We start from the raw sequence: 27,274 nt of genomic DNA on the forward strand, positions 1-27,274 counted from the left end.
CAAGTGTGTGTGTCTGTTCATTTATGACAAGTGATCACCGAACAAATGAGTTATGTATCTGAAAACAGTAAATAAACTAGGGGATTAGAGAAGGAACAGACCCTTGTACCACCCAAATTTATTCCTCCTCTCATCTTTGCTGACTGAGCTTTTATTGTGAAAGGTTCCACAATCTATCACTGATCATTTGTTCTCAGTAATAGATATGATTACTAAATAGTGAAGTGCAATACTCGAGCAAAAACATACTTTAGTAAAAGTAAATTTACTGACTTTTAAAAATACTCCAAAAAGTACTTGTAAGCACACAAAAAAAGCTGTTCAATTATCGTGACATGAATAAATGTAGTTTAGACACTTCTACTTCTGGATCTACTGCACGTAAACCCAGGCATCATAAGGTTTAGGCTTCGGGCCTTGTGTTTGGCTGGGTAGGACATCTGCACTAAAATGCAAAACTCTGGTCCTGTCGTAAAATTTTATCTGTTGCACATGACCACAAAGCACATAATAATAGGTATCTAAGGATTTGTATGCACGCAGATTTTCTTTTGTATAAACACCGGTCTTTTCTGTGAGGCCGGTGTATCGGGCCATACTGAATTGAAATCCATTCATGGTGTGGAATAGCATATGGATCTAGCAATTTTTCACAATTACTGAATTCATTTTTTGATGTAATAGATGCAGTCTGAGCTACTTAGACTGTCTTGTGCAGAGTATGTTTACAGTAGGCCTAGCTGTCAAATTTCCTTCAGATGTAGATTGTAAAGTAGGTTTGTTGTGAACATTTTTATATTTACATAAGCAGCTAGTGAGCTGTGTCACATTATTGAAGCCATGGCAGCAGAAAAGAGAAGCCCACTGTTACATGCAGATATAGAATAATGTATACTGCATCACTCTACTGTAATACACTTTTCTGTTTTGGAAAGGTCAGATTATATCACTAACACTACAACCACTGCAAAAGTCCATTTAGATCACAAACACACCCAAATGAAGACTTTTCTTCTCCTAATCTTTCCAACATGCTTTGTTCACCCTGACACCGTTCCATAGTATGGATTGTGTATTATATACCAGTACTCATAAGGTTAACACAACACCTTAGATTTGGACTTTTTACCTGAAAAACAAGTCAGTAATGACAATGGGCTTTAAGACAAATCATGTTGCACATGCGCCATTGTGAGACTCTTGATCCCCATTTTGTTTCCCTCATTATTTGTTAAGGTACAAGGTGCACTCAGTTTTCAGTGGGTCAGAGCAGCAAAACTTGGTTGTCTGTGTTACATCATACAAACACTGAAAAGAGAGAATCATCTTCATCTGAACTAAACGTTGAACTGAACTGAATTAAAAAATAAAATAAAATAAAATAAAAAATAATTACATACTAACCCCTTTATTAAATTGGAATAGAATCTACATGGCTCTCATTGCCAACAATAGACATAAATAATCATGTAATCTTTGTGAAGCAAAAACATTTTCACCTTACAATAAGCAGAACTGGAGAAACCATTGAATATGTTTGTCTTCTGTGGACTGCCATTTATATTTGTGTGAAATTATTTTTTATTGTTATTTACCACAAATGTGCGAGATTTATGAGCAGGCCTTTTCAACAAATGAAATGAACCGAAAAGAAAACTCTTCATAGCACAGTAAAAACTAGTTTTTATTCAGTTCCAGAGATGTATCGGGGTAGCTTTTTTCATTCATTTGGTTTTGCTGATATTAGTAGTCGTTAAAAGAAGCACTGAGTGCAGAACTGCAGATGATGCGTTCCTGGCCTGGGCAAATATTTCTAGCACTGCTGCTGGATGCACATCTTTCATCTCAAATCTCAGCATCTCAGGAAATCCAAATACAATGGCTTTATTGTCACACTCACAACCATGTACTTGGTACTCAGAATTCACATCAAGTTTTCAATGGGTGTCATACGCCCTGCGTACATGCAATGGTCTCAATGAAGAATGACTGAAAAGGTCTTCATGTGGTTCTTCTGCTTAGAGATGACAGACTGATGCCATCCAACAGTCACATGTGGCTGGTGCTTTACTAAGGACACAACCTTCCCATCAGCATGATTATCAGCATGTACATTAACAGGCTCAATATGCTTTACTGACTTAGACCCATCCTTGCTGTTATTCTTTCGATGCTTGACAAACATATGGCTAGAGGTTATTTTGGATGCAGCTTACATTTTCCTCTGGCCAGTTCATCAGCTCCTTCTTTCACACAAGCACTGCAGCTGGTCTCTCTCTCTCACTCTGTCACACACTCTCTGTCACACACTCTCTCTCACACACTCTCTCTCACGCTATCACACACGCTATCACAGATCCAGAGGTGGATACAGTCACTCAGGTTGGGTCCATCTCTCATTCATGTGAAAAAAAGGATTGGATGTATCAGACACCCTGTCTGCGACGCAACAGTTACGTGCATCACACACTAGTTCAGACAGGACTCGATCAGGGCCGTCACACACTTGTTCAGGTGAAGGTATGGTCTTTACAGTTGATGTGTTTAGGACGTCAGAGCAGAATCAAATAATCTTGACCACGGGGAAGTACTTGTGAGCTGAGAAGTCAAACTCTGGGAGGACCTAGGAATGGACAGATATGTTGTTTTTTTTTTTTTTTCTGCAGCAACATTATTACAATTGTGCATAATCAATGTCACTGATTATGATTATCAGTGTCATTTGCAACTTATATTTTATTAGTCCTTATCATAGCTGAAGGTCAATAATCATACTGAAATGTACACTATCTGCCACTTAGGCTGTAATATTTGTCCAACTGTTACACACACAATTCAAAAATATTTATTATTTTCTACAAAAGGTTCAATACAAATTTGGAATCAGGCAACCAGTGCTGAGCCATTTTCACCTGGCTTGGTTTACATTTCACTTTGTTGTATTTCAAACTCTGTTGCTACTGACAGAGGATTGAAATTATATGCGTATTCCATGCTTTTTTTTTTTTTTCAGATGAGTCTAAACAGTCCTGACTTGTATTAACCTTCAGTTTTGCATAGTGTACCTTTAACATACTGCTGATCTTATTTTAGAATGTAAGTAACAGATAAGAGCTCTAAGGAGAGAGAGAGAGAGAGAGAGAGAGAGAGAGAGAGAGAGAGAGAGAGAGAGAGAGAGAGAGAGAGAGAGAGAGAGAGAGAGAGAGAGAGAGAGAGAGAGAGAGAGAGAGAGGAGAGAGAGAGAGAGAGAGGAGAGAGATGAGAGGAGAGAGGAGAGAGAGAGAGAGAGAGTCATGTTACCTTGGTTTCCTTCTTGTGCCCTCCAGCCAATAGCTTCATCACTACAATGTTGGGCTTTGCCACCTTCAGGATACGGTTCACCTGTTACCAACCATTAATAACTGGTTAACTTTAATACTTCTTTTTTTTCTTACTGTTGCAGCAGGTCATCATCTTTCTCTTCAAAAGATACAATCACAAGCAATTCAACTTAGGTTCAGTGACATTATATTGTGGGGTTTTGCATGCGGTGCCAATAAAAATGAACATATTTTAGTGTTTTATGACACTGAATCACAGTAGATTTGACTGGAATTTTTCGACACTGCTCAGCAGAGAAAGACTTGTGTCAAAGTGAATGTAAATCTCTATAAATGAATTTAGATTAATTACAAACAGAAAACACAAAATAATCTGGTCCAACCAAGTGTTCTTTGAGGTAGGATAATTAGCTAAATGGAGTTCACAATGGAGTGCAATCAGGGTTTTGAGGTTAAGCACACCTGTATCTAGAACATCCTACAGCGTGATGATGACCCCAAACACAAAGCCAGAGCTACAAAGAAATGGCTTGAAAACAAATGTGCATGTCCAGAGTCCACACCTCAATCCAACTGAGAAACTGTGCCAGGACTTCAAAAACTGCTGTTCACCCACCATCCCCATGCAGCTTGATAGAGCTTGAGCAGTTTGGAAAGAAGCACCGTACAAAATTGTAGTGTCCAAATGCACCAACGTGATACAGTGCTGTCCAAAAAGATGCAAGGCTGTACCTGCTGCCAAGTCTCAATCTGTCTCAATCATATAATGGGGAAGATACTTATGCAATCAATTTTTGCTTTGTTTTCTATCTGTAACGGATCCAAATTAATTTCAAATTAATATTATTATTTGTATAATGATTTACTAATATTAGAGTCTTTATCTGTGTCTTCTAAATTAACCCCACTGTGACTCTAATATGAAAAAGCCCAAAGGGTGTGAACAGTTTTTTTTTTTAATAGGAACTGTAGATGCCTGCAGCTTTTCAGGGTCTCAGTGACATTTTTAATGTCATGCACTATCCATTATCAGTAATAATGGCCCTAAGACATCATTAACACCATTAAGACAGGTCATTGGTTCATAAAAATGTGGACAAATACTGCATGCTGGCATTGGTCTCATACATATCAACCAGATGGTTTTCTAACTTGTATTTTTTATGTTTATAGATACATTTATAGGAAATACTAAATATCTTTTCAACTCAACAGCCTACATTATTATACTCTCTGCCCCATACTGCAAAAGACACTGACAAGCTATGGAAACAAGCTACATGGCTTTTCCAGCGGTTCCAGTTCATTTACCATATTGCCATGTTAATCACATTATACTGTATATTATTCTAGGGCAACTCTCCTGGATGAGGTTGATGATAAATACTCATCACTTCAATACTGTATGCTCCACACCAAACTGTGTTCTGTATGAGCAAAGATTTCTAAGTCAAAACCAAAGTCAAATTTTCTGACCTCAGGGTCCGGGCTCGGCACGTTCTCTAAGATAAGCTTGGCCTGTTGGAAGTGTTTGCTGGCTGCCAGGTAGAGGTCAGCAGAGCCGGGTGGAGGGTTGTACTTCTTCAGATCGGACATTTCCTGAAGGAGGGAAGTACAGGAATGGAAAAATAGAGAAGAGAGAGGGCAGCGCATGACAGAAGGGCAAGGGTGGGGGACAGAATGAATGGGAGAAACACAGGGAGAGGAAAAAGGGACAGAAGAAGAACAGGAAAAGAGCAGCTTACTCAGTGTATTTGGTGAACTTGCGTTGGAGAGACCAGTAGTTTAATTACACACAAGGGATGTTACAATACCTGATTTGATACCACAGCAAAAACAAAAATTCCCTTCAGCATATACTCCTTTATTAAAAAAACTTTGCATAAACATTAACAGAAATATTGTTTCCATTATGTTAACATAAAGGCTACATTAGTAGAGAAAAACAGTAGAGTTACAAAGCTATCAAATTATGTCAATACAAATCCTGATGAAGCCTACGCACAGAACAATGTGATTCATTGAGTTTGCCTATAAAGTCTGTCTGCTGAATAGATCAAAGATCAAAAGAGATTTTTCCAAAGACTGCAGATTTCCTTTTGCCTGTTATTGAATTGTTACGACTATTGAAACTGACTCACCAAAGAAACCCACCACAACACACAAAGCCTTTTCCAGCACATAGTCCATTGAAGTTATTTATTCAAATACTTTCAACACTGAAAGCACTAATATCATTTTAGTATTATTTTCTAAATACTGGCATTGATTTGATAATAAGTATTGGTTATTATGGCATTCCTATTACATAAATACACAGACGAGCACACACTACCTTGAATTGGATGTAGTGCACAGGTGGGGGGGTGACCACGCTGTTGAAGGGGGCGAAGCGATGCTCATAGCGAACTTGCTCGCTGTCCAGCTCAAACTGAGGCTTACGCACCTTCCCATCCATATCCAATGCTACCATGGTCTGCAGACAGAGACAGAGAGGGGGGATTACAAGTAGATATGCATCAAACAGGATAAAAAAGTGTAGTCAAAGTCTCTGTGCATCCTATGTGTGTGTGTATGCGTGTTTCATATCTCAGTCCCACCTTGTACATGCCAGCGCACATGTTCTGGTAGGCTTGACTCATGGTAATCTCCTTGCTAAGAGGGCGCACTGCAGAGGAAATGAAAACACAACATGAGTATCTGCTAGGGGCTCAAGCGCCTACAGCAAGACGCTATTTCCACACGGAACAGCACAGCACCTCCTTGTGGCTTTTATTTAATGCACAGAGAATCCACCTCAGCCATGGACAGAACGTACCTTTCTTCTTCTTCTTGGTCTTCTTGCTGCTGCGTCCTTTCTGCTGCTCCTCCAGGATCCTCTCCTCTGCCATCTGAGAGGAGTCTGCTCTGCTCAGAGTGGACATCAACCAAGCATACAGGAACTCCGACAAGTACCTAACACACACACACACATACACACACACACACACACACACGTGTATCAGTCAAGCTGCAAGATGCTGAAAAGGCACTGCATCATTGTGTAGAGTTCTAGGTTAGGCCTGATATTTCGAGCCTGACCCAACAGTGGCTCAAAAAAAAACTGTTGTTGACACCTGAACACCATCATCCAAAGCCTTGATAAAATCAGAATTTATCTTTAGGCTGCTCATTAACTGTCACAGTCAGATTAAAATGGATGGACGGATGGAAAATCTAAATTTAACTTTAGGCTATATCAGTCTAATCCATCCAATGACTGAATCCAAAACTGAAAAAAAAAAAAAAAAAAAAAAACTGACTAAAATGTAAAATGTGAAACTCTACACTAAAAATCTGACCTGTCCAAAAATTTCTGTCTTTCCCAAACCCGACACAACCAGCCAGGACAGATGGGTCCCACTGGATTCAGGCAGCTATCTCAAGTGCTACAACAGGTACTGAACCATAACTCTGAATGTGTTCCTGCCCAGAATCTGGGTGTTCTTACCAGTAGATGTAGTAGTACTCATGCATGCTGTAGAGCTCCAGTTCAAAACCACTCAGAAGATACTGGATCATGATCCTCAGGTTGTGGTAGAGGATCCAGGTCCCCAGGCAGGCTAGATGCTGTCTCTGAGGCTCCAGTTTCATCAGCAAGCTATGCAGCGCTGCATCCACTTTCTCTGCCTGCAAGACCACACACACATACAGAGCGTGACGTTTGTTTACCAACTGAAAAACACACTTTGTGGGGGGTAGTGAAAAAAAATAATTCAAATTCTCTCTCTTATCCTGAAATAAACTACTGCCTGTTTTTGGAACTGAGGCCTAATTAGAACCATTTACAAAGGCTTATCCACCATAAATGCCAACAAACTGGATGAGAGTAAACTCACAGTTAGATAAAGTACAATATGTTAGCTGACACATATGGAAGTGGACATACACCCCTTTTATACCTGGTCTAAAATTCCCCTACCATCCGGAACAGGGGCTCAGTGTTATTGTGCAAAGTCCGCTTTTCAGTATCGCCTCCTGAACACTGCAACAGTCCTGGTTAATTACCAGTATTACCTCAGTGGTAATTACCAGTAATCACCACTGAGGTAAGCTATCTGAGAAAAACTGTGTAAAACCTGTTAGCTTGGTGTATAAGTGCTCAATTGTGCTCTCTCCCACCTGAATTCTCTATCTTACATGACCTGTAACATAAGCACACACCCATCCTCTTACACAAAGCTGCGTGCAAGCTGGTGTCCCACGCTCATGTGCACACACACCTAATTTCACAGGATACTTAAACATAAATTCAGACAGAGATGTGGACAGAGGAAAAAGCTGAGGCACACCTCATCCTGCAGTGTAGCAAATTCTTCAAGAATGTGTCCGAGCTTGTCTCTCTGTCGAGCGCGGTTATGTCCGTGGATCTGGATCAGACTGCAGAATGGCTGTGGGGAGAAACAACACACACACACACACACACACACACACACACACACACACACACACACACACAGTCACACAGTCACAAGAGACTGGGAAGGCGTCACCACTTGTTTTGTTCATTCACAGCCATGACATGCTGACAGTCTTGTTCAGTTTCAGTGGCAAACCTAAAATCATGAACTTGAACCTTTACAAATGACAATACCGGATGCCGATGATAATTCCGTAACTGGGAAAGTATCAGGTAACATACCCTTGAGCAGTGGGTGACAAAGGAGTCAATGTAGTCCTTGGCTTGGTGGTTGTTGAACAGACAGCACCTGAAGGCAGACACACACAGACACAGAATAACTAATCATGAGAGCCTACAGATCGACACATGACTCTCTCATGCACAGCAATAAAGAATGCAACAAAATCAACATGGGAATGTGTTCACATATGACAGACTTACTTAGAGGAGAGAACAGGCGGACTGACAAAGTATCTGAGAGCATCTTTGATCATGTCCTGCATCAGGTGGGTCCCAAACACCTTCTTATTGTCTATCAAGAACGTTGTCTGGAGTTACAGAGAGAATTTATTTAGTTTGCACCCAGAATCTTGAGTGAACGCCCTGCCGTGTAACATCATGTGAAGTAAACAACTTTCAAGAGGTTTGCACTCTACCTGTAGTAGAGATCTGGAGAGCACACAGGGAGACTGCTCACTGAACTCACAGAAGAAGTCCTGGAAAAACCACAAACACATATTCATATCAACACAGTCATTCTCAATATTGATGTCTACCTTTATCAAGGTTACTTCTTTCTTTTAGAAATTATATGTAATTAACTGTTTAACAGCGGTAAACTGCTCAAAAAGCCTCGCTATGATTCAGTTCCAATTAAGATGTCCAATAAAACTGTATTGTTGAGCAGTGGGTAATTTTGGCATCAGCACAGGTGGATCCATCCATCATGCAAACACACATTACGACAATTTTGAGGAGAGAGCTTCAGAATTCAACTAGAACAGAATGCAGTGACGGTTCAAGTGTCTGGGTGCGTGTTCATGAGTGTGTGTGTGTACCAGTATGCCGTGCAGGTTGGTGGTGTTGATCACATCACAGACGGTCTTGATGCGTTCAATAAGCTTGCTAAAGTAAGCCACCATGTCCTCCCTCTTGATGATTTTGGCGTAGCGAGGAAAGGTGGGGGGCAGCAGTCTCTGGTTGACCAAGGGCTCAAAGCCCATCATGATCGGGTGATCTGCATCATACAGAAGTAACACACAGCTCAGGACGGGTCGATGGCACAAAGTTATGAGCAAATGCAGCTTCAGTGAGGCTGTCTCACCCACATTGTGAAAATAGACTGAGAATGTAAATTATTCACAGGCTTTGAAAATTTGTTGCAGTGGTTAAGGCAGTAAAGTTAGTGCATTTGCACACACATTTCCATCTTTACTAGTATCATTCTGCAGCTGTCAAGTTGCCATGGACACTGCTTCATTGGATGATTGGATGGCATGAGTGTGTATTTTGTATATAAAACTTGTTTATGACACTTCCTTTGGTTGTGGTTCTCATCTGTTTCCAAACTGAATAGCAAGCATGTGTGCATGTGTGCATGTGTGCGTGCGCGTGTGTGTGTGTGTGTGTGTGTTTAACTGGTCCTTTAGTGTTGTTGTTTTGTGAGCGAAGCCAAGCTGAGGGCTCGACTGGATGACTATGAGGAAAGTATGTGTTTGTGTGTGTGTTACCTCCTTTAGTGGTGTCATTCTGTGACTGGATGCCATGTTGAATACTGGAATGGATAGCTGATAAGAGGTCAGCTGCCTGAGCCATCAGCTTCTGGGCCTCACCCACCGAGCTGGTCTGATGGGGATGCAACCACAAACGCACAAATAAACAAACATTGACACACACACATACACACTTTCAAAGAGCATTTATCAGCTTTTTTTTAAAAAATGGGTACTAAACACACAATTGTCCATAAGTACATGTGATGCTGTTATTTAATGCATTTCACCACTGAATGAAAAAAGTAGCAGATTTCTTTGTCTGTGTGTTTGTTTGCATGTTACCTCTTTCTTAGTAAAGGCGATCAGTGCAGTCAATAGAAGTCGTGTGAACTTGATTCTGTTGAAAAGTGCCAAACACTGCTGGTGCTGGGAAGATAAAGCGCACGCGCACGCGCACACACACACACACACACACACACACACACACACACACACACACACACACACACACACACACACACTACAGTAAATAGAGAATTTTCCGAGCTACCTTTTGAAGCAACACACCAAATTAGAAATGGTGTATTTTGTTTCGGCCACTCAGGGACGCATGAGTCCATTTTTGGATGTTTTTTTCCATTATTGTCATTATTATTATTAGTGAGACAGCTGGGAATTCCAGAGCTGTGTCTCCAAAGGCCATGTCAGTCCCACACTGATAGATGGGAGAGGGGAGGGGTAGAGACAGCTAGAGACTGACAGGGGGCCTTGGGATTCGGTTTGATAGCGGCAGAAACAGTGGGCAGGCTGTGCTGATCTCGCCATGATTGGCTGTAAAGTTACCATATGTAGTAGACATTTATCTTAACTTTGTCCTTTTCCTAATTATGTAGTAAAATGTGTCAGAACAAACATCTTTCACCTGGCCACATCGCCATCATAGCTATAGTGTAATCACACCAAAGAACTCACTCTTGTGTTATTGCTGTATTTCTGGGTCTTGATATGGAAAAAGAAGAATCTTTCTAATGATGATGAGTTTATAACTGGCAGCTGTGTGGGAGTTACCAGCTATTTCTAGAAGTCACAAAATAGACTAACATAATACATCCTAGAGTACACACACTACATTCCCACAGTAATTCTCCTAGCTCTGAGACATTTTGTTGAAGACAATAGTTTAGGGTAGTCTAAATGTTGCTCATATTTCCACACACAGAAAAAAAAAAAAAAAACACCAATCTGCAGAAAAAAAACAAGACATGGATGAATGAAGTGATTTACCTCCAGCTCAACCTCTGGGTCTCGCTGCTCACCCTGTCGACTCCGTGTGCTCTGAGGAAAAAAAAACAACAAACCAAATTCATTTGCATCAGCAGGATTTCAGTACAATGTCAAAGGCTGAGGCTTAAACAGGTCAAGAGCTGTTACCTTAACTCTCCTCTGTAACTCATCCTCCACATCTTTCAGCATACCTAGCAGAACGGACACACACACACACACGCACACACACACCAATAAACACCAAATGCAAACAAAATCCTTGCAGGGTAACACAGAAAATATCAGTTAAAGACTGATCCAACAGCATAAACTTGCAATGGATTTACCTTTCCACAGTATGCATTAATAGACTTACTAGACTATTAAAGTTGAGTACCATTACCTGTCACCCGCAGGTCTGTAACATTATTGGCCATCTTGAAGCCATAGGTCATGGCCTGGAAATCCTCCTACAGTAGAGGATAAAGCAGCTGATGATTCAGACACATAAAAACATTAACATTGATTCGTCAGCATAGTTTGCGTCTCTCAGGACAGGACAGTCGTGGAAAAGTGCCTCACTGAACACTGGCCCAATAAAAACACAAGGAAACACATGCAATAACACAGATTAGAAATCTTCCCATTTGGGATATAAAAACCTTAGTAATTAGCAAAAATGCAGACTTAGAGGTTTACATAAAGAAATAATGTGTCTCTTGCAGAAATACTTAATTTGGCTGCGGTCCTAATGGCAGCTTTTAAGAGCTAATCCACTTATAATGTCCTGCTCTCACTGATGCTAAAAAGTGCAGCAGTAGAGGGGCACACAAACCAACACACACTTTACAAGCTGCTTACCTCCTCGAACACTGCAGCCTTGTTGACTTTCTCTCGGGCAATGTCACACACCTTGAGGATGCCCAGGGCGAAGGCTTTGAGAGCAGGGTCCTCAATCAGGTCGGGGTTGTGGACGTACAGACAGGTGAACACCGTTTGGGCGAGCGAGTGGCCCTCCAGCCATGTGATCTACACACACACACACACACACACCCACACACACACACACCCACACACACACACCCACACACCCACACACAACATGTATACAAATACAGGTATGTTTGAGTTAAGGAAAGGTGGCCTAATAATTGTTGTCATACTATTGTTATATGTTTGATTTGAATGCAGAAGATAACATGCAGGGCAGAGGAGAAGACTTTTATGAACGATTGTGGTCAGCACATCCTCATTAGAGAGATGAGGAGCAGCACTTCTGCATTTTTTTGGATGTCAGTAAACAGTTTTGATGGCCTGCATCTCTAGGTTCATACATAATGCACTGGGATCATGCTGCTTATGTACAGAAATGCAATTCAGTGAATACCTAACTAACTTTGAACTGCTGATAGTTGACTAGTCTTCAGTGGTCAAGCAGGGGAAACTTACCAAACAGCAAAAACATGTGTCTATGATCCCTATCAATTCAGGGAGACTCAGGTCCTTCACCTTGATGGCTCCATCCTGGAAAGGAGAGAGAGATGCATATCAACAACAGGAGACTATGACAAGGATGAGAAATTTAGGTCAAGTTTGACAATGCAAAGAATTACTGCTGTGAAGTAATTAAGATAATTACTTCACTTCTCATGCTTAGTTTTTCCAGAATTTTATTGTTTAGACTGAAAACAACATTTTGATTGCTTGAGAAAAAAATAATAATAATAGTTTTGTATTTCACTTTGATTAAAAGACAATGTTTGCCTTTGGTTTTCACTGTAGAGCAGCGAGCAGCTGATGGTCTGTACCTTGACAGCTTGTTCAAAGTTGAGCACTTTCCTGTTGACCTGGTTCCCAATCATTCCAGCGTCCATCTTGGGATCCATCATCTCAATGGCTGACATGGCCTCAAACAGGCCAAACCTACCCCAGCAGAAAAAAGAAAAAAAAAAAAAAAAAAAAAACATTATTCTCCTTGACTGAGCTGGATGGCGCTACTGTAAGGTTTTGTTTTTATATTATTGTTTTGTTTATTTTTAATGTGAACTAAACTCAATGAATATTACAGAAAAAAACTAGCATGGATACAGATAATCTGTGCAGATATCACTGACCATCTTCATGCCAAAACTAGCAACAATTCTGATTCTGTTTTGTTAAGATATCAAAAGCTTAAATTGAAATCCAAACTAATGATATCATTTGAGGATTTGCAGCTCCTTAAAGAAAGTTTTGTACAGAATTAAGTTACTAAAAACAAATAAATATATAAATACATAATCAAATAATTGAGCGAATACATAAAATATGCAAATATAACACTATTGGTGGGCAACAGCAACAGGATGCCATCTAATATTTCATGATAGGGTAAATACAGCCCAACAGTTCAATAAACTGATAGATCAGTCTCAGACTAGTTTTAAAGTGATGCTCTATTTGCAGTAAGGGTCCATTGTCTTGCTCAAGGACACTACAGCAGGACACATGGCTGACATGGGGACTGAAACTGATCTTTCTGCTACGGCATCATCAGTCTAACAGTGAACCAACCTAACAACACAGAGAGCATCCCTCTGTTATAAAACATGCTTCCCTGTGCTCAACATAGTAGTCAGTGCAGGGTAGAGTATGTGAGTGTATGTGTCTGCAATGCTATACTTGTGACAACCGGTAAAATGTAGATATGTTAAGCTGACCAAATCTGGAAAGGGGCCAAAGGGGTTGAAGCAAGTGAAGGTTAGGGTGATGGGCAAGTTTATGTGTAAAACTGAGGGTCAAAGATGCATTATGCAAATTTTCACCATGGTGACTCTTAGTGGCTGTGACAGGTAAGTATGTGAAAAATCAAAACTCCAGTATGCAAAAATTATGTTGCACAATGTCTGTAAACTGCACCTAGCATGCTCATCTTTCCCAACCCATCCGATTTGTGACTGATTTATAAATATGGGATTAGAGAGATCATTTGTAATGTTTGTGAGGGATAAAACTCAAAATTAAAAAAGAAATTTCTCAAATTACACAGTATCTCCATAAGAAATAATGTCATACTCACAGTTTGTCATGAAGCAGCTCTCCAAGGTTCAATTCTGCATAAAACAAACACACAGCAGAACAAGTCAGTCCTCTCCTAATCTCAATCTGTCTCAGGGTGCTTTTATGTAAAATGTCATTTTCCCCAAAAAACAGTTTATGTCATGTTATTCGTGAAATAACAGGACATAACAGCGTCAATTTTAGTTATATTTTCTAAAGCTAGCATTAATCTCAAGCTGCAGCAGAAATTTCGTATCAATCGGAGTGAAAATGTTGTGGAAATCCTGTTTTGGACATGTTTTTTTCAGTTTTTCTTGATTTCATCTTCATGATATCAATATTATTACAATACATTCCTGCACATATAAATTACTAAAGGCATTTTCTAATGATGATCTGTGATAGTAAATAACTCATGAGTAAAACAAAGTTTATTTGAAGAAAATCCCCCATCTAATAAAGATTTTACAACAAAATTTGTGAAGCAACAATTTGTCCGTCCAAAGGAATTTCATAATGTCATCTCCAGAATAATGCCTCTCATAAAGATAATACAACCACTATCTCCCATTATGAAATTAATTATACGTTTTACAAAGGATTATGATTATTAATGACATGGAAGAGGTTAAGGAGTCATAGTGTTCACATGTACCAAGTTGATGTCAAATATGATATACTTCTGAAAAGATTACCATTCATGAGAATGGTAATCTTTGTCAGCTATATGAGCTTTTACATAGTTTGGACAGTATGTCCTCTCCAGGACAAAATGTGTGTCATTAGATTTAAATGGGTTTGAACTTCATGAATATGCATATTATGACTAATTTTGTTCATAAATGTATTAGTACTGTTTGTCTTAACATGTTCAAATTACAGTTTTCTCTGCTCATAGGTTAAATTGTGATCACCGTCACAAAATATAATGTTCTTAAGCAGCCTTCCACTTCAGGTAATATCCTCATACTATTGACAAAGACTAGATTTAGACAAAAACAACTGCTTTCAATTCTAACAGCATTTATATGATTGTACATAATGGCTACAATTAGCTTTGTGCACTACTTATCAACAATAAGCAAGCAACCAAAAATGTTCTGGAGGGGGCATATTTTTGGACAATATGCATGTTTGTATTATTCTTTGCTATTACCTTTGTTCTAGATCCTGATTACTATTTTTTGCTATTTACTATGTTTCTTGTGGTAATGATCCTTTTGTTGTGTCTTTTCAGCTGCCTTTATTTCACTGCTAGTCCTTTCAGTAGTTCCCTAGTCTGCACTGCTCTGCATTCTATCTTTCTTTCTGCTGACACAATATTGAAATAATATTTAACATTCTATCTCAAAGACAATGTCTGACAACCCACTTAAGATAAAAATTCACCTGGAATCGTGAATTAAGGCCCAGTGACAATGATAAAGCTTTATGTCCACAAGAGCCGTTTCATAAATTCTGACTTTTGCATTATTTTGTGACATCCTAAACTGAATTGAGGTTCTCAGTGATGTACAAGGACATTCTAAACCAAGTTAAGGTTCTCCTTTATGTTTCAGAGGAATGTATAGTTGTACTGTGTTTCAAAACAATAAATACTTGCTGTCGTTTGTTCAGTTTATTGGCCTCTTCTCCCTTTATCTGAACATCCATACATGGTAGAGGATTATGTTATTGAATTTATAATGAACAGAAGTTCCCTGACCTTTTTATGACCACATAACAGGAATTGCATCATTTAATTTGATGCTAAATGTGACAGAAAGCCCTGTCCAACAGAGTGTCCTCTCCAGAACATTGTTTCACATATATAATTTGATGCAAAAAATTAGGTAATTTCTATGTTTCTGAATGCTTTGAATTTTTTTTTTTTTACCATGGAGTCCATATATCTTGAAGTTGTGAATTCTAACTGAATGAAACAGGTTGGCCAGGTTTGATTTTTCACCCTATTTGAAACCAAACACGGTCATTTTATGTGAAAGTGCCCCTCACAGGCACTCTCTTGTTCCCTCGCTCTCTTACATGCATACACACACATATACACACATGTGAGATCACTAACATATGGTGCGTACCTTTGCAAGCCCCCTTGAAGTCATATGTAATATCAACCCAGTTGGCATTGTTCTTCATCTTCTCTGGGATGCCCAGCCCCCAGCCGGCATCATCATCCTCTACAGCCGACTTCATCACCATGGTGACCTCTACAAATCAACACAAACAGAACCGGAACAGAGTATAAACAGTACAAAACATTAGCTTTATGCAAAGAATTCTGGACCCAAACTAAACCAAGTTTGTCTCAGTACTTCAGGATCTGGCTGACTGAAAAGTATACCATGTCATGAGTGGACCAGACACAAGGCAGTGACCCACTTTACATCTTCAGATTAACTAAATTTGGTTCTGAGTCTGGGCCTGGGGTCCCAAAAGCATCACGACACTATGATCTCATCTGTCCATCGGCTCTCCATGGAACAAAAAGATCTTTGCACTAAAATGCATCTGGGAAACCCAGAAATGTATTTTGGTAGGTTGCCGGTATGAAAATCACTTTCTACGTGGTACTGGCATAAAAACAAAGACTAAACAGAAATAGATCGTATGCACTGAATTGCTCCACACTTGCAGCACAACGGCTGTTTGAGAGGTGCCTCTGTACTTGTAACACTGATGTTTATGTTGAGACTTTATCAATTTATCGATCCAGGACTGAAAAATACAGTAACTTTCAAACAATCATTTACACAAGACCTTCCAACTCTGTCTGGATATTCCAAAGGTTGGCTGGCAAACATTTGAGGATCGAGGTCAGCTGATCAAGGTCTGAACACAAGTAGCATAGTCGGACCACAGCCTAGGTTTGGGCTATATCTCTAAATGCCAACCACTGAGCAACTGTAGATGTTGCAATAGGCAGAAATAGGACAAAGTAGTCCTGCCATATCAAGCCTTTTGAGGCTCAACATTGCTCTGTATGAAGGAATGTTTGCTTAAACTGCCTATGCCCCACCGTTGCATTTTTTCAATCTGAAGGTAAATGTGAAGCTTTCCTTTTATGAAATTCAGTTTTCATGTTTTGTTTAGATGGCGTTAACAAATGTGCATTAATTTCTCCTACAGGTTGCTGTGTGTGGTGTGAGGCTTTAATCCTCCATCACAATAAAGACTGATAGCTCTCCAAAAACAAAATATGCCCTGATCAGGTCTGGCGTGCTATATGAACATTTATAGTGCACCTCCTAATAGGTTCAAAAACATGATTATGAGGTAAAGCAAGGCAGCAGTGAAGGATTATCATCATACTTTATGAAGAGGCTAGAACTATGGCCTATAAAGATGTAAACTGCTGTATGGCTGTATGTTACAGCCGTGTTGCTTTGTGCCATATTCACAGAGAACACTGATACACAGCCCATCTGTGGTTTGGACCTGAATGGCAGCTGTAAACTGGGAGACAGAGTAAGAGAGACATCTGGCATGCTGCTTTATTTTCTTTGCAATCAGTGTACATTTGGATTTGCATTAAAATGACTCCACTTAAATCAATTAGCAAAATCTTATACAGGCACTTATAAAAATGTAATTAGGAGAACATAAACCTACATGTAATTCAATGTGGTACTGAGATGCATGTTTTAGAAAGGCAACTATTTTCAGAAAACACTAACAGGAACATGGTGAACTAGTGTGTTAACGTAACATTTAACATTTAACCAACATTGTATTACAAGGGGCGACTAAAGGAAGCACATGTGCAGTTTAATTTTATGTGTACAGTAAATAATTATACAAAAGCAGTAGCGGGATTAAGACCACTAATGCACAAACTGGACGTTAATGTTAACAATATAACTAGTTAACGTTAGCTCGTACATTAAGTGAATCGCATTCTAACGAGCTAGCTAACTTATCCTGACATCGGACATTTCTTGTGTACAAAGCCTGAATATCACCTGTTTAACAATTCGATCAGTTTTCAGATGTTTATGAAAGTCGTGAAATGCGTATGTTATAAGTTGAATGCCATTATTCCGCTGTAAAAACGAGCACTTACCTTGCTATTTTTGTTCACCATGTAGCTAATAAAAATCTCCCCGAAAGCTGGAAACTGGAGGAGACAACGGCGCACAAATCAGACGTCACACACCGATGTCAACCTGGAACATGTAGTCCTACAGGAGAAACAAACAAAGGAACCTATGGCTATGTAGCCCTAATTTGCCATTGTGGCTCAACACCTGGAAAACGCAGATGAATATAGCTATACATATTATATTTTGGTGAGAGTCAGACGTGTACTTTAGATCCCTCAAGGGCGGCCAACATGTTGTCATATGCGCGCGACTGGTTCCCTCAAAACTACACTTTGGAATCGTACTCTCGCGTGGCTTCGCGCTGTGCACTGACAGCTCCGTACCTCTGACAGTTCAGCTCCCAAAAAGCAGCAGGGTGAGGGCTGCTCTCACCACAACACCGGGGCGTTTCAGGCAGCGCTCACACACAGCAGCACCCTTTGTCAGCCCTAAATGGAACAACAATTCCTTTGCGTGCAGGTTTGTAAACCCTCGTTGTTTTTAAATATTTGACGGGCCCGTCACTTTAGCCGAGCTCACCTGGTTGTGCGTTATCTAGCCTTAGCGGCAGTGTTAGCCCCTTTCTCTGTGGACTAGCTAGCAGGCGGCCGTTACTGAGTGACCAGTCCAGCAGGTGCATCGCAGACAAGCCTGAGCTTCCAGCAAGTCATCTTGTCACACAGCCATGCCAAGCTGGTTTCCTCTCTAATATTAGCTCAGTGTTAGTGACCAACCAAAAATTCCCAGTTTTCTGCAGTTGTGACACGGTTATCGTTGTGTATTGGCAGATGGTGGCTAGATAAGGCCCCCTCTTGTCTGCAGAACTTGACACCTAACTTAAAAGTGAATTAGTACCGTTATCTAATCGCTAAGCAGCCACTCGGCAGTTGCAGTGTCTGGCTATCTGCTGGAGTTAATCATTCATCCGCTGTTAGGCTGTTACCGGCTGTGGAGGGAGGCTCCCGCACGCCTGCATAGCCACCTATGATCCTCATCCTGTTTGTCGCTAGCTAGCTAATGTTACAACAGTCAGTGTTGTTTATGACTCATCTCAGCTAAGCTCATAAATGCCCCAGTGTGTCACTGTCTGATCCAATATTGTCAAGAGACCTGTGACACCATGCAGTGGACTACTGTTGCTGCAGGCTTTTATTGGCTTCATCTATTTAATGCAGCTGGACTTTTTTTTTTTTTTTTTTTTTTTTTGCTAGATCTGCAACATTTTTGCTTGATATAATAAACCTGGAAGTTATTGTAATCCCGCCCGCCTGTTTGGATGTTGTAGTGTAATATCAAACAAATAAAAATTGATGTAGTAATAATATCGTATAAGGTTTTCTTTTTATTGCCATAGTGTCATAAATACTTTGCATGTCTTTTGTGTGCATACATCTGAGAACTCCTGTGGGCATGACAGTGTTTTTTGTTTTGTGTAGTCAAGAGAGGTGTAGCAGTCTGATAGTGGCTCTGTCCTGTCACACTGCATGTGAGCCATTACAGGATTTTTTTTTTTTTTGTCCCATTTGGTTTAGCATTGCTGCAGGGATGATGCATGCATGAGATTACAAAAAAAGGGAGTAGATTAGGATCTCTCTTGACACACAGGTTTACCCACCGGATTACTCTCAGTTTCTGGAATGATAATTTGCATGTTTACAGTTGTGCCACTCTTCACAGGAAAACTCTGACAGGTCAGTATTCTGATAATCGCTCTCCTTTCTCTTGCAGATGACATGAAATGTTGATGTGGTGAAAATGAATAAGCCCAAAATGACTACTGAGAAAGGGTGAGTAGCTTTATTATTCAGTGACAAGAGCAGTCAAATGTACTTGGATGTGCATGCGCTCACACATTCACAGGCTGTGATTTGTGTACACGTATGTCTCTGTGAAAGCTCCACTGTCATGACCATCTGTTCTAGTATTCTCTCTCTCTCTCACTGTGTGCTTAGGGCATATCTGTACCCTCCCTTATTCTGCCCTTGTACTATATCTTTGCCTTCTTTGCACTGGTGTTTGTCTCAGTTCCTGTCACACTGTGTGAGAGAGAGTCTTCTGACGAGGGTCCGTCTGGCCAGTAGCATGCAGTTATAGTCCATCACTGGCTAGATGAAACCTCTCTTAGTAGTCAGTTGCTCGAATAATCACCGATTATTTTTTTTCTCATTCAGCCTATTAATCTGTTATTATGACAGATTATTCTTATGACCTGCTGTCACAGTGTGTTTCTGGCTTTATAAGGAGTGTAAACTAATTAGGTTCATTGAAATATAAAAAGCAATGGCACTTATTTCCCTGCACAAAAGCAGTTTGTGCAGCACAACATTCACACTATGTTTTTATTTGGTTGGTGTAGTTCACCTTGTTTGAACCAGCCTTATTTATTGGTCATTATAACTAAAAATAACAGCACATATCACAAGGCATAATATCCCTGTATGCAGAGGCAATAAGCCTGGAAATACCTCTCACCATATTTGTCCTTAGTGAGAGTATTTGTATTGTGCATTTACTCTGTAGTATGTCTTGTTTAATTTGTGTGCATGAATGCATGACTCTTACAGTGTGTTTATGTATGCTGCATTTCTCCTTCATTACATAACTCTTTGTTCATATTTATCTGCTATTCATCATTCCTTCCATTTCTCTTTTTCTATCTGTATCACTCTCTCTCTCTCCCTCTCTCTCTCTCTCTCTCTCTCTCTCTCTTACTCTCCCTCTCTCTCTCTTGCCCTCTTCCTCTTTCTGTCCATCTATCTGTCTCTCAATCTCTGTCTTTATAAGGACATATTTTGAGGAACTTAGCTCCACTGGGTTGAATTTTAGTGTTTTGATTCCGTCTCCCATGGTGGCTGTTGCTATGCCAGCAACTGACCTTTCACCCTGCATCTCCAGCTGAGCACCAAATCCATAGAGCGGGAAATCACAACAGATTTTTTTTTTCCTTTAGTTTTAGTATATGTTTTGTAGATTGTATGTTGTAGTATATAGAAATACAAGGCATCATCATGTTACTCCAGGCAATATGTGTTGTTGATGCTGTTCACTGATTCTTATTTCATTGATTTAATTTGTATGAATCATCGTTTTATTTTTAGCCTTCTTCTGAATGCCTATATATGAACACATTAAGAAACTGAGTTGTGCAGTTCCATTGAGTACATTTTAAAGGTGTATGCACAGGCGCTTGCCTGCCTGTGTGAGGATTTACTTTCCACTGATAGAAATATTAATATTAAGTGTAATATTAAAACTAATACAAGGGGATACACAAACATGTGCACAAACATGCCTGTATTTGTATTATACATGTGTGTCTCTGTGTGTGTGTGTGTGTGTGTGTGTGTGTGTGTGTGTGTGTGTGTGTGTGTGTGTGTGTGTGTGTGTTTGTTTCCGTGTTTCCAGTGTTCCCAGTAACTCCAGGGTGCTGATGTTGCTGGGCCAACTGGAGAAGATGAGTGCGGATGCCATGGTGACGGATGTCGAAATGGCACGACAGCTCACTGTAAAGATACTACATCTGATACAGACACAGGGTGAGAATGCATGCACACAGGCACACACACACACACACACACACACACACACACACACACACACACACACTAAAACAATACAAAGCAATACACATACAGTTTTTCCCCCCAGTGTGACCACTTATGAATAGGCAGTGTAAGTGCTGCCACCCCTTGGCACTCACCAGATTGCATAAGAACAAGCACTTGATTATATTGCTGATTATATTGACTTATATGCACACAGTTTATGACAAATTCACACAGAAACAGGTAAGGTAATTATTGCAACAAAGAGATGGGTTTAAAGTGTAAAGTAAACAACTGAGTGTTTTCTCATAACATAGTACATTGTTATGTATTATGATATGTTATTGCCACTGTTTATTTCACTAACCAATTATAGGAAATGGCATGATGTGACAAGTAGCCTGGACGGATAGAAAAGTTAATAATATTGTTTGAAAATCAGCATCACTGTTGGATCCCAAGAGCCCAAATCCTGTCTGACCCATGTAATTATGTATTGTATTGATGTACATGTGGTGTCACTGAGGTAACACTTGCCCAATTTTAGGGCACAACCAGCTGTAGTTCTGACGCAGTGTACTTGCCAGAGCAGGGGACACTAACGGGTGCTTGACTAATTTGAATGGAAATTAATGTATTATTTATGACCATGAGAGGGTGCTGGGTGGATGGTTGGGGAAGTTGTCCCAGGATAGCATGTGTAAAGTGTTGGAAATATTTCAGCAGCAGAAGTTAGGTCGATGTAACCTACACACACTCACATGCACATGCACATGCACATGCACACACGCACACACACACATGGGGCTCTCAGCTTTCAGCTCAGCGGGAGTGAGAACTGACCCCCACCCCTTTCTTCACCTCTTCCTTTCTCGCTCCCCCCTGGCCTCTTCTTCCACCAGCCCAACTCCCTCCTTATATCCCATGTTGGTTCCTAAATGTCCCTCTTTCTTCTCTTCTCTTCATCTAATTTTCATTTTACTGACTCTTCCTCCTCCTTTCACATGTCTCAGTCACATCTTCCATTCTCATCTTCTTCCGTCCTCAGTGTTTGGCTGGCTTCTCCTTTCCTCTCTCTATTGACTGTCCTCATGCTTCATTTCCACTTTAAACTTTTCAGCCCCAAAAGTGCATCAAGTACTGTCAGTTTATGTTCAGAGATGCTGTCTTCAACCAAGAAGTTATTTTGCCACTGGGAGTATTGACCACTGATAAAAGGTTCTTTTATTCTGTTAATACCTAGGGAGACCATGAAGCGGCAGTCCTCCTTCACACACTGACAGCAGACATACACACACACAAACCCTTACATGCTTATTGTGACTACGGATGCACCAATCCTTTTTTCCAATACCTAATTTGGATATCAGCCAAGATCAATACCAGAGCTCTTTTTTTCCCTGATTGTTAGTGTTATTATTATTGTTGTTGTTATTTCTGTTGTTGTTGGTATTATTTGTAAGGTTACATGAGGCTGCATTAAACCACCTAGCACTTCTTAGCCAACTTCACTAGGTCATTTGCAGGTTCCAGTGGTCCAGTGCGTTGGTAGCATCAGTCTGATATCCGATGAGTGTATTATGTCAGTTATTGGCACCCGATACGCATACTGGACCAGTAAACACACTTTAAAATGACCTACGTGACGTGGTGTTGTCTCATGCACAGGTGTTAGTAAAAGTTAGGGAAATTTCACAGATCATAAGTCAGCTAGTCCACTGGGTGTTGTTACTCAGATATGTATTTTCCTTTTGGAGATTAATTTCACTTCTTCAAACTGACGTCACTTTGTCAGCCAGGGTTCAAGCAGATGATTGAAGTGTCTTTGAAAAAAAAAAAGAAAAAAAAAGAACTGCTGTAGAAATGGCTAGACCCAATTTACGGTGGGTGAATCCTTTGTAATTTTTTAAGTTTATCTATTATATTTTAATTTTTCAGGTGTTTAATTTTATTGTTTATTATATAGATTATATATAGACTGTTTGGAGCTGTACATTTTATTCCCTCAATTAAGTAATGTAATGTTTAAGTATTAAGTAGGAGAATGTAATTCATTGTTGTTGTTTTTTTACTGATCCTGGATTGAGTTTTGTGCTAATACATCACTGTTGTTGTTGGAGTTGCTTACAGGTTCTTGGTACTTGGGATTTATTTTACTTTGTGTGCATTTGTATAACACATAATGTTTCTGACCTAGACAGCTCCTCTGTCCATTAATCAGCTGTGTGACACAGAGTCCTCAGAGAAGCAAATGTATAAACAATCTTTGTTATTAAGATGCACGACAAAGATAGACATAAATATGTCAGAGAGGCTCGCTCCCTTGGCATGGCAGTGTTGCTGATACTAACATTTGCACATGCATAACATACAGCACCCACCCGGCCCCCCCACCCACCCACCTCTCTCTCACACACACACTACAGGCATATTAATCTCAGCTGACATAACAGACTAGATCCTTTGTATCTGACCAGAGCAAAAATTATTTCAGGTCTCATGATTGGCATCACCTAACCTAGCTGGCATGAAGGAATGACACCGATAGGCACACAGCATCTGCGTGTTGATTTTAAGATATCTTGATGCACGGCTAAACTAGCTTTATTACCCATTCTTGGCTCACATTGAGTTTAGCTTGATATTTTATTTTGGGCATATCTGACATCACATAATTCCATTTTTAGCTAGTGGTAAGTGCTCAGTCATGCTCAAACTCACCTAGCAGTTTGTACTCTGGTACTCAGCCCGAAGATCTTAATCTGAGCTCAGTGAAGACAGTTCTTCATGAATAGTCAGAGCTAGGAAAGTTGGAGAGAAATCTGAACCCTTTCCAGTGTTTACAGGAGGCTGCAGCTGTGATAGTATCAATCTAGTATTCAAACTAGGTGAAGTTGATAAATTCGCTGAAAATGGCACCGGTGCACCTGCTGTGTAAAATGAGGCGGGTTTAGTGAACCGGTAGTCAAAGTGTGGATGGATGGGTACAGTGTCCTCTGATGTGGGTTCTCTGATTACCTCTTTGAAAGAAGAGAAGCGAAGAAGATATCACACCACAAGGGAAAGGCAGAGGTCCACACTGCTGTGTAGAATACGCTGAAACCTGAGAGTGTCTCTGTCAGCGGAATGCCTCTCTGCTCTCAGGCTTGTGGGGAAGGACATAAATCTCTGATGCCAGCCTCTTTACTGGTACATCCAATGGTTCCTTTTTCTGAAGGAAGGTGGGAAAGAAGGAAGGAATGAAGAACAAGTGTAATATTAATAATGACATCCTTTATTAGGAATAACCCCTAGAAGTGTACTGTCTTGTTTTCAAGGGGTCCTAATCACCAGCCAGAACTTGGAGTATGACACACACTGTTAGTATGAAAAAGATTTATTACAATACAAGACATTTTAACTTTTTATAATGGTGCAAATTCCTGTGAGGATGCTACTCATTCTGTATTCTTCCTACTAGCTAGCTGTTGATAATGAAGTTACATGTGGACAAAATCAATTATCACAATATCTTTGACCGAATACTTTGATATCAATATCATGATGTTATTGTAGGGATTATTAATGGTGCTTTCATCAGATATTTACACACATGATATTTTTGATGAGCAGTTATTAGTTGTACACTGTAACAGTTGCAACAGTCTAATAACTTCATATAATTTTTCCTTCACTGTGATGCAGCCTTTAAAACCAGGAAAAGACATATGACATGTCACAATAATATAATATCCAAAATCACAGATGATATCTAGTCTCATATCACAATGTAATATCAACATATTGCCCAACCATAGGTTTAATATTAACAGCAACAGCCAGGTTCAGGCAGGATTGACTTGGGGATGATAGTTTTATCATTTTTCATCTTGCCAGTTTCTCAGGATTGATTTTGTTCCTGCCTGCCCCTTTGGCTGGTTTCCTTACTTTATATCACATTTTGATGGCAGTGTGTCTCAGGAGGTAGAGCACTTGTATAGCAACTGGAAAGTTCCTGGTTCGATCCCTGGCTCATCCAGACAGTGTGTTGAAGTGTCTTTGAGCAAGCCACTGAAACCTTAATTACCCCTAATGGGCAGCTTGGCACCTTGCATGATAGCCTCTGCCATCAGTGTGTGAATAGGTGAATGTGAGGCAGACATTATAAAGCGCTTTGAGTGGTTGGTAGATTAGAAAAGCGCTGTAAAAATACAGTCCATTTACCATTTACTATTTTGATAGAGCCTAAGCAAATATGATCAAAGACATTTAGGGCTGAATTTCTATTCAAAATGTGAGTGTAAATTCTTGGCAAAGAGAGAAAGGACATAAAGTATCAGGACTCTGTTTTAGGGTACAGTGTGGAGTGTATTGTGCTTTTCAGTCATTATAGCCTCCCCACTGTTTTCTTTTCTTGGCTCACCTTTCCTCCTCCCTCTTCAGAGTAAGCAAGTGGCTAATCCATCATGATTGATGGGCACAGTGGAAAGGCTGCTGTCTTTAACCCATTCAATCATGATATATCAGCTGTTTCACTCCTCTCTTCTGTATGGCTGGCTGTCATGGTCTGCTCGCAGCCTCGACTATAGATGTGTGCGGATTTGAAAACAGGCTGTGAAGGTTGGGGGGGGGGGGGCAAGGAGACGGGGGTACTGTGACCCTGTTCACAGTAATTATACACCCCAGGCTTTGCTGTACCTTCTGCCATGTTGCATGCTATGAGTGGTTAAGAGACAGACAAGAGACCCCGAGAGAGAAAAGAAGACTAATTATAAGGCTAAATGGAGTGGTTAGGAATTGTAGGTGACCCTAGTCAAGTGGTGAATCAGTTTGGCATCAGGAACAGCAAACTCTTTCTGTCGCTTTCTGTCTTACTCTGGCTGTCAGAAATTCAATGTCTGTTTCCAGTTGAGAATGAATTCACTTTCTCCTCCTCTAGCAGGAGAAAGGGAGGAGTCCGGAGAAAGAGGAGCAGAGGCATACAGAGAGGTAACTTATAAAGCTGTCAGGTTTCTACAGGAGTGGCCTAGTGGTCAAATTGCTATAGTGTATATGGGGAGGTGCTGATTGCAAGATTCATAGTGCACCGCTGTCACAGTTCAGTATGTTGGTGTACAGTTGAAGGGTTGGAAGATGGACTAGTTGAATAGTTTGTTTCTAACCTCAGAGAGGTGGAGCAAAACCAGTGACGTTCTCAAAGGAATTTGCCTGTTGGCTTCATTTAGCATATCAAATTCGAGCCTCTGGGAGTAAGCCTGCGCCACACGTTTTTAGCTCACCAGAGGCAACAAACCTGGAAGACAAGAGACCTGCCTTTTCACCCAAAGCCAGTTGTTTTAAGAGAGGTTTCAGACCTTAATGTTGTGGGATGGAGTACCGTTACAGCAGGAGATACAGTCAGTCTCTGGTCCGTTCAGACTCACCAGGTAAGATCCACAATGATGAAAAGATGCTAGAAAAGGTTTCAAATATTGAAATGTTGGCGGTGTAGTGGATTTAACCTGCCTGACATTGGAGCTGCTTTCAAAGAGTGATAGTGCCATTGCTCAGAAGACGTGGTAAATTAAGGTACACTTGGGTTTCAATATTTGAAATGGATCTGCATTGTTTAACACAGTCTCTCCTCTATAGTTTCTACACTTGTGGCAGTTAACCTTAGCTGACTAATAATCACAGCAACCCCAAGGGTGATGAATGATGACTGTTGAGCAAACTGGTGCAGCTGCAGATACAGTGCAAATCACATAGGGTAGTTGCATTTACTGTAACTCTAAAGCTGTGTCCTTAACATTTGATATATATGTAATACTTGACTGAGATGTGTTACCCAGACAAGGTGAAATCATTGCAAATGGTTTTTAACATCAGCCTGTGAAATTAAAGCATTTGAACT

At 40.2% G+C, this 27,274-nt stretch overlaps 2 protein-coding genes across 3 annotated transcripts in view; one reads left to right on the forward strand and one right to left on the reverse strand.

Moving 5' to 3' along the window:
* Positions 1-1,663: 1,663 nt before the first annotated feature.
* naa35 (N-alpha-acetyltransferase 35, NatC auxiliary subunit) lies at positions 1,664-18,008 on the reverse strand. Its single transcript, XM_030059194.1, has 23 exons — positions 17,839-18,008; positions 15,857-15,985; positions 13,798-13,831; positions 12,548-12,662; positions 12,189-12,263; positions 11,601-11,768; positions 11,143-11,209; positions 10,908-10,951; positions 10,761-10,811; positions 9,819-9,902; positions 9,492-9,606; positions 8,820-8,998; positions 8,418-8,477; positions 8,203-8,309; positions 8,002-8,068; positions 7,652-7,750; positions 6,811-6,989; positions 6,139-6,275; positions 5,921-5,988; positions 5,656-5,796; positions 4,797-4,919; positions 3,301-3,381; positions 1,664-2,623 (listed from the first exon to the last, which is right to left on the reverse strand). The coding sequence occupies exons 2-23, from the start codon at positions 15,975-15,977 to the stop codon at positions 2,564-2,566; spliced, it is 2,175 nt and encodes a 724-aa protein (XP_029915054.1). The 5' UTR covers positions 15,978-15,985; positions 17,839-18,008; the 3' UTR covers positions 1,664-2,563.
* A 199-nt stretch (positions 18,009-18,207) lies between these two features.
* agtpbp1 (ATP/GTP binding carboxypeptidase 1) overlaps positions 18,208-27,274 on the forward strand; it is a 42,381-nt gene continuing 33,314 nt past the window's right edge. For both annotated transcript variants that reach the window (XM_030059191.1, XM_030059193.1), the window contains exons 1-3: positions 18,208-18,337; positions 19,586-19,644; positions 21,263-21,393. In XM_030059191.1, coding sequence (XP_029915051.1) covers positions 19,613-19,644; positions 21,263-21,393 — 163 coding nt within the window. In that variant the 5' untranslated portion in view covers positions 18,208-18,337; positions 19,586-19,612. The remainder of the gene's footprint in view (positions 18,338-19,585; positions 19,645-21,262; positions 21,394-27,274) is intronic.

Source organism: Myripristis murdjan, chromosome 9 (assembly GCF_902150065.1).
Source record: "Myripristis murdjan chromosome 9, fMyrMur1.1, whole genome shotgun sequence".
NCBI lineage: Eukaryota > Metazoa > Chordata > Actinopteri > Holocentriformes > Holocentridae > Myripristis > Myripristis murdjan.